At 34.6% G+C, this 16989-nt stretch overlaps 1 protein-coding gene across 1 annotated transcript in view; it reads right to left on the bottom strand.

Moving 5' to 3' along the window:
- The window catches only part of Lrp4 (LDL receptor related protein 4), a 904868-nt gene that overhangs the window by 477861 nt on the left and 410018 nt on the right, over positions 1–16989 (bottom strand). Inside the window, exon 6 of the mRNA XM_090386734.1 lies at positions 16186–16317. Coding sequence (XP_090242860.1) covers positions 16186–16317 — 132 coding nt within the window. The remainder of the gene's footprint in view (positions 1–16185; positions 16318–16989) is intronic.

The raw sequence follows: 16989 nt of genomic DNA, 5'->3' as shown, positions 1-16989 counted from the left end.
TCACTTTCTTTTAATTTTTCTTTTTTTTTATTCTTGTTTAATTAACTACTAATATGTTTAGGAACAGTTGCGTATAGAAGCTGTTATTCTTGACATGAGAATAAATATCTTTATCTGTACTAGATCAGCGATGAAATAATTTTTGTAGAAATTTATTATGACCTTTGTAGTTCGAGGATCTGCAAACTGGCCACTTTCCTAGAGAAATTAGTAAAATATAGATAAAAGTACTTATAGAATTGTTGCCTGAAATAACACCAGGCTCAGAAATTTACACCATTCAGAAACTTCTATGAACTGCAGCATAGTAGTTATCCTATAAACCATGCAATTTTGTGGCTACTAGTTCCGAAGAGAATATTTCATACACTGCCATATATAAAAACTACTGCTATGTTATTGTGTTCAATGAATAAATAAGTGTTATATTATATTTTGGATCCAAAGAAAAAAAAATTAGAAATGTCACATATTTTAAAAACACTGACAATAAAATATTCACAAAAAAAAAAAACCACCTTTAATATCAGTATTAACTGGGGAAAACATTGCTAACAAACAGTATTATTCAATATTGATAATTATGTATTGGTTATGATTTATATAACAGTATTAACTGGGGAAAACATTGCTAACAAACAGTATTATTCAATATTGATAATTATGTATTGGTTATGATTTATATTTTAAAATAATAGTTACACCAAATATATTATTAATACCTTAATAAAATATTTCAATAATTTGATTTTTTTTTTATTGGCACAGTGAAATAAAAGGACTATATAAAATATTTAATTACAGATAGTAAGAATAATCTCCATACATTTCTTATAACTAGTTGTATATACACTTCACTCAATTTATACATATTCATATTTTTTCCCTCCCTAAGTAAGAAAGAACAAGTGCAATAATTACCTAGAATGTTTCCACTTTATTGCTAGAAAATATTGCATTTCCTAATAACAAAGAGTTTTAACCATGAAAGTACTTACTGTAATATTAATTAAAGTTTAATTAAAATGATTTTTTGAATGTTTTTTCTTAAAAAAGAGTTATTGTTAAGTGTTTATTATTATTATTATTATTATTATTAAGGATTATCAATTATTTTTTTCAGTATTTGTGCCTTCATGATTGAATTGAGTATTCAGAATGAAAGAGCAAATCAAATTTCAGTTACAAAAGAATACATATTATAGCATGACAACATGAGCAAGTTATTCTAACACCACAAACTATTTGATTCCATCCAATTCACACAAGCTGGCTATTATAAATACATAAATGAACAAGGTCACATAAATGAACAAATAGAACTTACTTGGCTAATTCCAGTTTAGGTTTCCAGTAGAATGAGCAATAAAATAAAAGGGTAAAATTCAATATGAAAAAAAAATATCATTTGATTAATTTCTAAAATGCTCGATGATTTTTAGGCAAGGCTTGGAATGGACTAGAACATATCAATGCCATTTCTTCCCCTATACTAGCCCTTGTTTTCAAGGAGTTACTTTTGGGAGAGTAGAAGTGAGTGATGGCAGCCATGCAAATGAATACTTCCCCTCCCATGAATATCTATCATGAACTTCTCTTCCCATTGCTAGAAGATTGCATTTATGCTTCTGACATATAAGTTCAAAACTCTGTAAATGTATCATTTACAGAGTTTTGTGCTTCTATAAATTCAAGCTATAAAAATAAAAATTTTATGGCTTGAATTTATTCTTAAAATTTTTATTAATACTTGTCTATTATCCTTCTGCCCTGTACAATAGTTATCATCTATGAATTCAAAAAATTTATATCCTTCGAAGGATAAAAAATTTTTGAATTTATAGCACTGATGCCGCTAAATTTTTGAATCTGTAGTACTGACACCACTAAATTTTTTTAATTTTTAGTATTAAAGTTTTTCATTCTCTCTTATTGTAGAAATACATTGTTATTTGAGTTGTTGGGTCCTATACCCTAGTTATCTATCAGTGAGATGCCAGTAAGCATTAAAATGAGGCGTACACACACATTATGAATAAACAGCATTATACAAGCTTGAATATTCTGTATATCAGTAGTGATTTACTTCAATAATATGAGACTGATGCATTCTGAAGAGATTTAGTTTGCTTTTTTTTTGGAAAAGGCAAGAATGTATTTGTACTAACAGTACAATCATGCTATATAAATTCCATTACTTAAAAGCTGTTTAGTGCTTAAATTTTTTAGATTAATAAATAATTATTTAAATTCTACTATTAACATCCATTATATCATAAACAAATAACAAAGAAAGGTTAAAGTTAATTGATATTATTTTTTACAGCAGCTGCACTCCACCCACCCCCTTCATCTTAAGTAGCTGCATGCTTATATTCTTTGTGAACAGAAATATATAATACTTAATAACCATGGCTATACAATACAGTTACATAACTACACAATAACCATGGCAGCCATTGGCACCAATACCAAATAGTACTAAGATTTTTGGTTGGCATTAGTAGAATATTATGCAATTTTTGTAATCAAAATTATGGGTTCTTTTCAGAATAGAAGGCCAGTCAGCAAGTTCTGCATAGATGTTCATTAATGATACAGTTTATTAAATCTGAAAAAAAGTACAATTATAAAGCTTCAATAGTCCCTTCGTGCTTATCACTAACAGTTTGTAAATATTGTAGATAATGGCTAATGCACTGTGTACTTGCGCACATCCACAGCTTTAATTATTTCATCTAGGATAGCAAATTCTACAGGCTCTTTTAACTTTGAAAACATCAAAATCGGGGGAATGACATCTGTAGTGCAAGCAGGAGAGTCTAAAATCCTCCAGTGGTTTTCTTACAACAACTTGATCACCTTGATCAGGCCTTGTGACAGGATGCACTGCAAAGCAGAATCAATGGCCCTTGCTTTAATAGGTCCGGTTGCTTATTTTGTAGTGCACTTCTCGAAATTTTCCTAAGAATGAAATAAAATATTCCCTACTGACTGCCTTAACCTTCTGGAATCAGCGAATGAGAAGAATACCTGAGAAAGTGCAAACGGCAGTGGTTATTTGTTTGCTTGGGTCTGGGTGGTGAATGATAGTACCAATACAGATTCCCTAAACACTAACCATTTTTCATCAATTGTAATAATTTACTACATAAAGAAAATACCTTCTAAAATCTTGGTTAGCAACAAAGATGCAATTTGCCAGTGTCTTTTTCACCTTCAGAGCAAGAGAGAGATAAATTAGTAAGAAGGCTGATTCTACCAACAAATGCATTCTCATCACAAGTCGGTCTTTGATCTTCTTGCAACAGTTCTCGGATTTTTTTCCCTCTGATAATTCTGTCAGTTGTGGTAAGTTCAAGCCCTCCATATTATGGCTTGACTTCAACACTGGTTTCACCCTTAAGACAACTATTCCCAAGAATTCTCGGCTTTTGTTCAACAGTGACCTGTACTTGTTAAGTAATTCTGCCGGTCTCCTACTCTTAATACTATTAGTGCCAACGTGTACAACTATATCACCTTTTGTGCCCTTAAAAGATGATATTCGCTCTACAACGTCATCAACCTTTGCCCCTGGCAGACATACCCTGGTCCTGTTCCACCTATCTTTTTTACATCCAGAACAATTCAAAAAGCCTGCACTGCAAAGCAGCCATACCTAAAAGTAAACCATTACATAACACAGTTATGTAGTGGAATCTAGATCTTGAAAATCTTCAAAAGACAGTCCACAAACTTCGGAAGACATCCCAAAGGGTTCAAGCAACACTACCTCCAATTGAGGTTGAAGCAACAAGAGAAACCTATAGAATCCAAATAAATAGATACACTGATGCCATTTGCAATCATAAAAGAGTCTCATGGCAGGAATCAGTTTCCTCAACTGGTAACTGATCCCTGGGGCATGTACAGAATAGTAACAAATGAGCTTCTAAGAGGCAAAGTACTAAATTCAACAACAAAACCTAATGGGACTACAACCTTGACTTGGGGAGATTCAGATTGGGGTAACTAGAGAATTTGCTAAATGCTCTATTTCCAAATGACAGTGAGCCACGAACCAATGAACAGCAACAAATCATGTCCACTGTTGACAATTATTCTACTGAAACCACAGAAGACCCATTTACTATGGAGGAACTCCAGGCAGCCCTACTAAAGACCAAGGAAAACAAGATACCTGGTAAGGATCTGCTTGAGATCAACATTATTAAAAAAATTGCCAAGTATTTTCCACAGCAGCTGCTGGCCACCTTCAACAAATGCTTGGAGTATGGATCCCACAAAATGAAAAAAAGTTCTAAAAAGCCCACAAGCCAGTGGAAAACCCAAAACCATACAGACCAATAGCTCTCCTTCCAGTTCTAGCAAAGCTTATGGAAAGGTTACTGCTTTACAGATTAGAGAAGTATTACTCAATAGCCAATCTTGCATCTCCTTCACAGTTTGGCTTCAAACAGGGATGCAGCACTGCAGATGCCTTACATTCCCTCTTAACAACTGCCACTAACACAACCTTGAAGTACTCCATGGCCATTACAGTTGACTTTGCTGGCACGTTCGATCACATCTAGTGGCCTAGCATTCTTCAGAGACTGGTCCACCAAGATCCCGGGAAACTTTTATGATACCACCAAGCCATACAGATTAGTAACCATGGCCGCTAGGTTGCAGTGACTCTCTAATTGTGCAGTCGGATATAAAATTCTTTGAGCAGTGCAGAGAGGCTGCCAGGACAGCTCATAGGGTTTTATCAATGATATTCAAGAACTTTGCTAGCAGTGATAAGGGGGGTGATTATACCTTTGTACAAGGTCATATCCTGAGTACTGTATACAGATCTGGAAGCCTCATTTTAGGAACAATGTGGATCGCTGAAACAGATGCAGAGAAGGCAACAAAATTGGTGAAGAGAACAAATGGGTGCTCTTACCAAGAAAGGTTTCAGTTCTACAAATTTCAGCATCTGGAGACCAGGCACCTGCAAGATCTGACTGCAATGTTTAAGGCTTTGAATGGATTGAGTGCTCAATGTTGATGGTATTCTTCTTCTCGCTGAGACTACACACAAGGGAACAAATTTAAATTGAGGATGGATGGTTGCAGAAGAGATGTGCAGAAGTTTGCCTTCAGCCAGCAGGTGTTGATTGCTGGAACAAACTCATTTGTTGTTGTGGAAGTAAGTAGGTTGAATAAATTCAAGTAAAAACTAGAAAATTCTTGGAAGGGATGGACAGTCGAGGAGTGCAGTTTTTTTGATAATGCTCTATAAGCTTGCTTTCTTGCATCATTTGCCACTACTAATACTAATATCAGGAATATTATAATGAGAGTTTACTGTATTTGTTTGTTCCTCTCTTATGTTGATACTCATGGAAAAATCAAGGCAGACAGGAAACTGTAGCTACTTAAGTTTAAATGGCAGTTTGGAAGATATAACCAGAATGTGCAGAATGAAAATATCCCAACCTGCTGCACCAGTCATGACAGTAGCCTCAATGATATTATTGTTATTATTCTTGGGTTTTAAATACAGAAAATCAAAAGGCTCAAACTAATGGAAGTGCTGTGGCTCAGGAGAGAACTGAGGGGGCCGTTGTCCTCTGAATCACAGTCTATTGAAATGCACTGCTTGTTTGATGTTTGTGGAGCAATCAGGAACAAGACATGATATTGCCAAGGGGAATGTCTTTGTGTGTGCACGCGATGTAAGGAGTGTGAGGAAATTAGTTGCCAACTCGGCATGGGCTTATATGAGAGCTTGAAGGACAGGGTGGTGCCCTCGAAGGATTTAAATTGAGGGGCCCATCAAGCTCTCAGCTGCCCACATCAAAGCCAGAGCTTGCACTTGAACATCAAGTAACACAGTGGAAAACTCCAAGGCAGAATGCGCTGGTCCCAAAGGAACTCGTTGTTGTAGGTGACTCTATGTTGTAGGTGAATAGTTTGAGCATGCTCAATGCTGATGGGATTCTTCCTCTTGCTCAGAATAATCACCTGAGAGGGCATAAATTCAAATTGAGGAAAGACAAATGTAGGATAGATGTGCGGAAATTTGCCTTTAGCCAGCGGGTAGTTGGTTGGTGCAACAGAGTTAGGGTTGAATTTTAAAGTGTCTGCAATTCTGCCCAGACACGATAGGAGGGCGTATATTATGAGAGCCTTGTCAATCAATTTGGCCCTGGAGAGACTGTGCAAGGCTCAAGGGGTAGAATTTTTTTCAGCCTGGTCTGTACTTGTTAACAGGAGAGACTGCTTCTACAGGGATGGGATGGGATACACTTAAATAGAAAGGATGCAAGAATATTTGCTGATGCTATCGAGGCAGAGTTAGATGGGTCAGAAAACTGCTAGCTTGGGGGGATACATGGACCAATAGATTAACAGTAGCCGCTGGCAGAGGTAAAAGTGATTCTTGCACTACTTCTATTGAAATGCAATTGAGCAGCAGCCTGGAAAGCAAGGCAATGAGGATTTCCAGAACTACTGGGAGTCATAGTGGAACAAGTAAATACATGGGCTGTGTTAGGGTAACTAAGAGTAGAAACAGGTGCATGTATACTTGCATGTACACCAATGCTAGGAGTATAGTTAATAAATTCGATGAGCTTGAAGTGCTAGTCAAGCCATCAAAGGCAGATATTGTTGGGATATCAGAGACATGGTGTCACACAGACATAAGCACTGCAGAACTGGAATTTGGTTAGTACAATGTGTACAGAAAGGATAGACAGGACAGAAAGGGAGGAGGGGTTACGCTGTTAGTTAAGAAACACATAAAATCTAAGGAAGTGCATCCAATTGATATTGGTGGAAAATGAGAGTAGATATGTTATAGGCCAAATGAATCTGATGAGTATAATGAGCAATTGTGCAGAGAAATAGAGTGGGCCAGCAAATCAGAGTGTCTTATAATGGGGGATTTTAATTTCCCAGAGATTGACTGGAATTTGTGGGTTGGTCACTCACACACTAGCAAGGCTTTTGTGGATTTATTGGATGATTGTTTTCTACAGCAGCATGTTCGGGAGGCAACTAGAGGGAGTAATACTCTTGATCTGATTATCAGTAGTGATTCTTCATGCATCAAGAATTTGCAGATAAAGGAACCACTAGGTGGCAGTGATCACAGTGTGCTGAAGTGGGATTTACTCAAAGAGGTAACTACCATCAAGGGTAAAGGGAAGGGTTATTGCTTTTGTAAAGGTGACTACGGTGGTCTGAGAGTGTATTTAAATTCTATACTGATGATGTTACCAACAGCTAATTCAAAATGGGAAGCATTCAAAGAATTAATCTTGGAAGCTACTAGGCTTTTCATATCAACGAAGAAATATTGATAGAAGAAATAATATAAATATTTAAAGAAATACAATTCAAGATTTAGGCCTAAATGGATGTCAGATGAACTAATTAGACATGTGAGAGAGAAGAAAAATGCATTGGATACATATAAATCAACATGTGACACAGAAGCCTATGATAGATATAAGCTGGTCTGTAACCAAGTCACAAAGGAGGTTAGGCAGGCGAAGGCAGATTACGAGAAATCTTTGGTAAGGGATGCAAAGAAAAACAGCAAAGAGTTCTTTACTTATGTAAACTCTAGAAGGAAGGGGATGAATCGGATTGGTCCACTTGATATCTATGGTTCAACTGTTGATGATCCTGCTCAGGTAGCTAACAAACTAAATGAATATTTTGCATTGACATTCACATATGAGGAGTTATTCAGGTAGGGGAATGCCAGAGGTGTATTCAACCCTGCCAGAAAGCTAGATAATGCTGTAATAACTGAGAGTAAAGTGAAGGAGAAATTGTTGAAGATAAATATAAGAAAGGCATCTGAGGTAGATGGAATCTATTCAGTTATATTAAAGGAGTCGGCAAAGGAAATAAGCAAACCCTTAGCCATAATTATGAGAGCTTCCCTGGACTCAGGGGAGGTACCCATGGACTGGAGATGTGCAAATGTGACCCCAATCCACAAAGGAAGATCAAAGGGAGACCAGGTAATTACAGACCTGTTAGTTTAACTTCTGTCCCAGGAAAATTAATGGAGGCACTGATTAAAGAAGCATTGCAGGATCTATACAAGACTTCAGTTATAGCTCGGACACAGCATGGGTTTGTTAAGGGAAAGTCTTGTCTGACTAATTTGATTGGATACTATGATGTCGTCACAAAGGAACTGGATGCAAAGAATAACTTTGATATCATATATTTGGAACTGAGAAAGGCCTTTGATACTGTTGCACATGGAAGACTGCTGCACAAATTGGAGCAGTGTGGCATTGGAGGCAAATTTCTGCTATGGACAAAGGGATGGTTGAGTGGGAGAAGACAGAGAGACTCCACTAATGTTATTAGTGGAGTCCTCTGGGTTCCGTGTTGGGTTCATTGTTGTTTTCTGTATTTATAAATGATATTGATGATGGCATATCAGACTTAATGTCCAAGTTTGCAGACAATACGAAGGTTGGCAGGGTTGTTAATGACACTAATGACAGTACACTGCTGCAACAGGATCTAGAAAAGTTGAGCAGATGGGATGAGAGGTGGCAAATGAAGTTTAACATTGACAAATGTAAAGTACTACATATGGGAAGCAGTAATCCCAGAGTCATGTATCAACTCTGTGGTACCACACTGACAGTGGTAGAGAATGAAAAGGACCTGGGGATAATTGTGCAGGCAGATATGAAGTTTTCTGAGCAGTGCAGATGGTCTGCAAGAGTAGCTCATGGTGTCTTGTCAATGATATACAGGAATTTTTCTAGCAGGGCAGATGGTCTGCAAGAGTAGCTCATGGTGTCTTGTCAATGATATACAGGAATTTTTCTAGCAGGGATAAGGAGGTGATTATCCTCTTGTATAAGGCTTCACCTTGAGTACTGTATACAGGTCTGGAGGCTTTGTTTTAAGAAGGATGTAGAGCTGTTGGTACAGAGAAGAGCAACAAGATTAGTGAACAGAGCAAAGGGTTGTTCTTATGAAGAAAGGCTTACGTTTTGCAAATTAGTGTCTGGAGACTAGGCACCTGCGAGGTGATCTGATTGAGGTGTATATAGCTTTGAATGGTTTGAGCATGCTCAATGCTGATGGGATTCTTGCTCAGCATAGTCACCTGAGAGGGCATAAATTCAAATTGAGGAAAGACGGTTGTAGGATAGATGTGCGGAAGTTTGCCTTTAGCCAGCGGGTGGTTGATTGCTGGAACAAACTTCCATCTGTTGTTGTTGTAGAAGTTGATAGCTTAAATAGATTCAAGACAGAACTTGACAAACATTTGGAGCAGGGGATGGGTGAAATAATATTTTTTTTTTTTTTTTGGCTGATGCTATATAAGCTTGCTTTCTCACATCATGTGCCCTTGCTAATGCTAATGCATCAATGACCCTGGTGATACTGCAACATTGTAAACTGTTATATGTCTGGAAAAGAAAAGCATTTGCAGGCTGATATTTGTGTTGAGGCCTGAAAAAAACAGTATAACCTATGTGGAGAATCCTACTCCCTCTGCCTGGGAAAGCTGACTACAGCCCCCAATTGAAGAGGTCTTTAGAAATTCCTCCATTCTGTGAGATGACTCAAATCCAAACCTCAACAAATGAGAGAGAAGTATCAATAGATCAATCACATCAGCATCTTGTCAGCCAGTCATGTTTGGCTACAGAGCGAGTAGATCCAGATTACTATGAAACATAATGGGAGCACCAAACTTGAGTTCAGTTTATGAGGAGGCACATGTGATAGCTACAATGAGTTAAGAAATTCTGTTGGATAGTTGACTGCTTCACTGTATGTGGTAATAACTCTACCATTTTGTGGAGCAGGATGGCTCTTTGGCAGAGCCACCTTTTGTCAGGATAGTGATATGTAACATTTGGAAATATTATTTTTTTTCAATTTCTGAAGTGTTTTTCAACTGTTTTCCTAATGGCTTCTACTGAAATGATTACATCACTGGAAGAAACTGCACCATTTCTCAGTTTTAGATAGCTTCCAGCAAACTCTCCAGATTCACCTGTTAGATACATTCAGATTTTTTGTTAGGCATTGTTGCTGAATGTTTTTCAAAATGTATGGAACTTTAAGCCAGGCCTGCAGTTTTTATCACCTTTAGTTCCACATGGAATTTCAGCTGTTTGGCAAAAGTCACCAGCAAATACTGTGCTGCATAAGAAAACAGCAACTGATACTACAGATGACGCAGACTTCGAACCATCTGTAAAAACTAGCAGAAGTCAAGACGTTCCACTTGATCTGCTGTGAAAAACTGCTGGTAAATGAAATTAGGTGTACCAGCCTATCTGGAGTAGTTACATGTTGAAAGAGAAGTCACATGTTGGATAATGAGCATGTTAGGGTGGAAAGAGTTTCCAGGGTGATATGGCAATATTATCTATGGTAACATCCAGATCTGTTAGCAGGCCTTGGATCTGAATACCAAGGCTCGGTTGCCAGTTCAGTGGTTGTGATACACATTTTTCCATTGTGGAATTCTCCTGAAAATGTTTCAGGTTGGTGCCCCTTTAATTTTCCATGTTTTGTTATGATTTGGGTTGCAAGCACTGCTAAGTTAAGGGCAATATAGACTCAAGCGTTTAGGGCATAAGCCTCAAGCTATGAAGGAGTCTAGACTATGTATAAATATAGTGCAAATGCATCAGGAATACATGGCTATATCTGAATAAATCAGATTATTAATAAAACGGCATCGTTTTAAGTTATATCTCATATTGTGAATACCTTCACAACGAGTTGCCATGATATTGCACTACTTCGAATAAGTAACGCTTCACCTAAGGAGAAGACTAATGTTACTTATTCTCAGATGGATACCACCACCCAGACGGCACCGTTTCAGGGCTATTTGGCCCTTCTTCGGTGGGTGGGTAGGTACCCGAGTGATGCAATGATGGCAAAACAGTTATGAAGTATAACTCCACAATATGAGAGATGCCTGATGGTGTATCATGTATTTAGACTCAAGCGTCTAAATACATGATGGTGTATCATGTATTTAGACGCTTGAGTCTAAATACATGATACACCATCAGGCATCTCTCATATTGTGGAGTTATACTTCATAACTGTTTTGCCATCATTGCATCACTCGGGTACCTACCCACCCACCGAAGAAGGGCCAAATAGCCCTGAAACGGTGCCGTCTGGGTGGTGGTATCCATCTGAGAATAAGTAACATTAGTCTTCTCCTTAGGTGAAGCGTTACTTATTCGAAGTAGTGCAATATCATGGCAACTCGTTGTGAAGGTATTCACAATATGAGATATAACTTAAAACGATGCCGTTTTATTAATAATCTGATTTATTCAGATATAGCCATGTATTCCTGATGCATTGGGCAATATAGATGAATTCTTCCCTAATGATGCCATCATTGTACATTTAAAGCTTTCTTTTATTTACCCTAGAAAATCTGCAGTATTAATCAGAGACATTGTCAAACTGGACCATTTCAGTTTGGCAACTGATTTATCCCCTATAGTGTGAATAATCATTCAAATTAAAACTTTTCTTCATTTAATTTATGGTATTCTATTACATTTATGAAATTGAGATCCCTTAATATCACAAATATTCAGAGTAAATGCTCTGTTTTAATCCTGAGCTGATCACATGGGGATCGATAAGACTCCATACAATATTTCATCAATTTGTGCTCTTCATTTACTCTGTCCACACAGCTGAAACTACTAATAGCTGTTTTTGAAAATGTTTTCCTTGATATTTTCACTGATTATTCCAGTCTTGGTGCATTGTAGCCTTAGTTGCTAACGTGCCAATAAAATCCAAAACCAAACCAAACCCAATCACTGATTATTCCATAAATCTCTCTTAATTATTGCACAATTAGGAAATGTGATTAATTCATGGATTCATAAATTAAGTTAAACCTAATTATATGCACGTGTTGATTGGCATCTGTCACTTACAGTTATTGATAGAAAACTGGCGTTATGCCAATCAGTAACATTCTCTAGCTTGATGACATTGAAGCATCATCTGGAATCCAATTGTTGATGCGTGCCTTACACATTTCATGCAGCAAGCATTCCTGTTACTGACAGGATGGCATCTAATTGCAGGCAATTGTTGAAGCGTGCAGTTTTTAAATTTGCATTTCCCTTGCTAACAGGTCTAAAGGGAGTTTTAATTTCAAAAATTAATTTAAAAATATATGTTTTTAATATAAAAAAATGCATTTTCACAGTTGTGTTCAGTGTTCCTTTTCTCTATTTTCTAAATATTTTCGACTTTCGTAACAAGCTTACATAAACAACCATAAAGATTTCCCTATTTTTGTCACAGATTTTCAGATTATATTGGAATCCCCCTTTTGTTAGCTTTAAAATTAAACTTCAGTATTTCATATGCTCTCTTGTCTGTCAGTGCAATAAAAAAAAACACTACTGGACACTTTATAAATTTAAAAGGAGTTGTATTTTCATCCAATGAATTTTGATACAGGTAAGTAACAGCCAACAAGAACAGGTGAGCTACCTGTAAGCTTTTGAGATAACACAAGCAATACAAGAATTTTTCTTGTATTGCTACTTGCGTTAACCTAATTCATATTAACATACCTTTAACTCAAATATACTTTGGATTGACTGTATAATTTTCTCTTCAAGTCTTCATTTATATTTCCTTTCAAGATCATCAAACTTATAATAACCAAGAATGTGGACCAACGTTCTCATGTAGGTTTTCTCTGCCATTAATAATAACTATAACAGTAGACATTATAAGCTTCCAAGTGCATTTAGCCTTTGTCTCTTTAACATATTCATCTCGTAAGATAAATTATTATAAATAATCGCACACAAAGCATAAGTTTTTTATAACTTGGTTAAAATTTTGAACTTTTATTTTTTATTATTTCAACTATTCCTCTGTTTTCTACCATCATGCTCTCACAATTTCATGCCTCCCACTCATGTTTGTTACATCATGCTACATTGTTTGATGAGTACACCTCAATCAAAGTCAACACACGTGCTTTAGAAATAACAATTATGTATTTGCCTAACAAATGTCTAGCAATAGCAAATGCAATTCAGTCACATGTAGATTTAACTCTACATCAGAAAATATTGAAAATAAAGATGGCCTCAAATATTGAAAACAAAGGTGGTGTATGGGATTGACAGTGAACCTAAGTGCTTAGAGGAAGAACAATCCATCTCGCACTTGCTGACAGGTTAAAGATATAACTTATTTGTTTATTGAGAGGAAACGTTTACCTTACTTGATTAATTAAAAACATTATGACATTAATTAATATTGTATATTTTTTAAGAAAATTGTTTTACTTAGTAGCCCACTCTTTTGTTTATGAAACATTAATAGCACCAAAATTTCTAATCAAATTGGTTTAAAGCTTTACATCAACATTTGGATTTTGAGAAAAATAATTACATTAAGATGGCTTAATTGTGAGTAATATATTGCCTTTTTTCAATTACCATAACTGATCTGAACCTTGAATTTTATAGATAACCTCAACATTAAATAATATCACAAATTTCTTAGCAAATTAATTTAATTTCTTTCACTTATCTTCATCTTTGTAAATTGGTAAAGTGACATTTACTATGCTTTTTTATTCATAATATAACATATAATTCATTTTGGAATTAATAACCACCACCAATTAGAAATGAGAAATTTTAATAGTATGGAAAGAATTTAATGCATTAAAAAAAAAAAAAAAAAAAAAAAATTAACATTGAGGTGCATGTTATCCTTAGAAATCTAAACTTGTGTATCAGTTTTGCAAGAAAACTAAATCAAGTTTCACAGTCTTTGAATACAAGCAATAATACAAGTATTATTGCTCTTATTATTACAGATTAAAACTAAGAAGTAATCTAGTGACAACCACCAAGGAAACTTTTACTATCATATAATGGTAGCACCCTGATTTTATAGTACAAAAATGTGTACTATAAAATCAGATGTTTGTTTGTTTGTTGTTGGGTTTTATTGGCGCATTAGCAACTAAGGCTATAATGCGCCAAAACATGGTCATTAAAAAATAAAATTTTTTTTTTTTTTTTTCAGTGGCCTAAAGAATTAGGTCACCAAGTCAAAGTATAAAAAAACAAGTATAAACAGTAAAAGACAAATATCAGTAAATAAGTACTATAAAATCAGAATGCATATCATTATGTTAATTTTAACTTATACATCATTAATGTATTCAAAATTCCATGCTTTTAACTACAAAGTGCAGAACATTTGCCCATGCTTTCATTTCACTTCCAGTTGGCATTATGAAATCATAAATATACTTTGTAAAGCAACCAAATAAATACAGTACAACAAAAAAGTATTGACTGTCATATATAGATTAAAAAGGAGTTATAATCTAACTGGTGAAGACAGATCACCAGAGTTTCAAGAAAACCAGCATCTTTTCAAATGCTTTGGATAAAACTTGGATAAAAGGTGTGGTCCCTTTGAAAAATCAAGGTAGTAAATTGCTGATTTCATAGTTTAAATAACTCTTTCATTATGTTAACAATTAGTTTTTTTGTTTTATCTAGTCCAATACCTGAATAAATAATTTTTTTTATCCACTTTTGTGACATGTCTTCTTAAAATTCCTTGGATGTGACATTAGGTCTACAATTTACTTTAAATAACAACAATGTTCATTATGTAATACAAAATTAATGACTGATATTGCTTAGTGCTGATGAATCTGGTGGAAAAATATGGAAACCATGATTATAACTTTATCCAGGAACTAGACAACTGCTTACTATTTTTAATTGATTTTTACAGATGTTTTTAATTTTTTTTTTTTTTTTGTAGTTGTTGGCGCATCGGCTTCTGTGGCCATAGTGCACCTCCCAAGGTTTTTGCAGTACTTTGATCCAAGCCCGAGGCGGGATTCGAACCCGTGACCTTTGGGTTGCCAGACAGGCACTTTACCCACCTGGCTAGCCCAGTCGGCGTGTTTTTACTGATTTGGTTGCAAGGATGCATAGTGAATATGAGACCTACCATATTATGACATTTTGAAAATTTCTTATAATCTCATGGAACCATAAAATAATATTTTTAAACCACAAATGCATAAAATTGAACTGAATAATGAGAGTAAATGTAATTTATAAGTATATAGCTAAATATTAAAATATCGAAAAAAAGGCCACCTCAATGAAAAACTAATAGACTAATTTTTTGCCATAAAATAACTAGATACTTAATTAGATGTTACTTATAGATTTTAATTAGATTTTATTCCTACCAGAATCTTATTAAATAGAATAATTATTTAAATAATCCTTTTATTTAATAAGAGTTGTACAGGCAACATATCAAAACAACACTTTTGGAGTGTCAACTAAGTAACAGGCTAATGATTAAATGAATATCATTGCAACTTTAAATTTAAATGCATTTTTAAAAATTTTAAAATTGTAATTTGGAGTTAAAAAGGGATTTTCTTAAAGGTAAAATCTTAATATAATTTGTTAAACAAATAATCAATACTGTATGGTTGCAGTTAATCATAACAATAACAGACTGCATATATTAGACCAGTTGTGTTTCAAAATACTAAACATTACAGATAATCAGACAAATAATAAACATGCTCATATTCCAGTAATTAAAATTTAGTTTCTAATTGTTGCAGTTTGTTAAAGTTCTTTCATCAATATAATTTGCTTACAGTCTTAAGTCTCTGATGAATTACACACACGTGCACACACCTGTCAAAGGCATTTGAATGTTTTAGACTTTTTTCTAACTAAATTTAACTCTTAATCTATGCAAATATTTTCTATATATTGCTTGCTTAACTCCCCAAAATCTTGGTGACAATGTTAGAGGTTTCAGTTCTCTTACTAATAAACTACTAATTTCAGCTGTTGAAATTAATAGTTTCTTAAGTTAACTGATGCTAAAGAACAAATACTCAAGTAACTCCATATAAATATTTATCTGATCAGTCCCTCAGAAGACTGATTTCTACTAGACTTTATCGACTTCATTACATCTGGAGATATTTGCAAGACTGGCCATTTTTATTTACATAGTGAAAATAATCTGTAACTGATAAACAAGTAATGACTTCTTTGTGAAACACAAAAAGAAAATTTCAATGACAAATACTTATAAAGCGAATTTCATAAAACTTACCACATTTCTCCTCATCTGACCAATCTCCACAGTCATTGTCACCATCACACTGATATGATGCAGCAATACAACGATTATTGCTACAACGGAACTGTGCTGATGGGCATGTTACTTCTTCTAAAAGCTGTATATCTTTAAGAGTGAGAGAAAAACTAAATTTATTATATTAATAGCTAAATATAAATAATTTTAAATTTTTAATTCATTTAGCTCACAATGAAAATAGGCTCAATTTTAACAATAATAGAAATCTTCCATTTCTGTTTTACTAAAATCATAAGTACATTAAGGAGGCTACCTCGCCACCATCCAATAAAAAAAAAATAAAAAAATATTAAACAGATAACAAAGAGGAAAAATCATAATAATAATAATAATATATATATATATATATTACAAAAATATGTAATATATTAATATCTTGAATACATGCTTGTCTGCAATATTACCCTCAAGTGTTTGCATCTACAAAGACACATTCATATATCTTTAGAAATGCCTTAAGATGTTAATTGGTTTAATTAAGTATAATTAAACTAATTAATATTTTATTAAAAAATTACATAAATGAATAAATGATTTTATCACAAAGTTCAGAAATTCAGTCACTCCATCACTGTGGCATGGCAATAGATCTCAATAAAGGTATTAAAAGCAGTTTAGCAAAGAGGCATAGTGTTGCATGCTCAGTAAATGAGTACCGGTTTTGTGGTGTTCTCAATACACTTGACTGAATCCAGCCCAGCTGTAGATTTGGGTGTTTTCTTTTTTTGCTTTTTTTCCCCCTGCTTCTTTTAAATATAT

The sequence above is a fragment of the Mastigoproctus giganteus genome, chromosome 12 (genome assembly GCF_048544385.1).
Source record: "Mastigoproctus giganteus isolate SK-2022 chromosome 12, ASM4854438v1, whole genome shotgun sequence".
NCBI classification, from domain to species: Eukaryota; Metazoa; Arthropoda; class Arachnida; order Uropygi; family Thelyphonidae; genus Mastigoproctus; species Mastigoproctus giganteus.
Note: the sequence above shows the minus strand (reverse complement) of the source record. Positions and strands in the feature narration are given on the sequence as shown.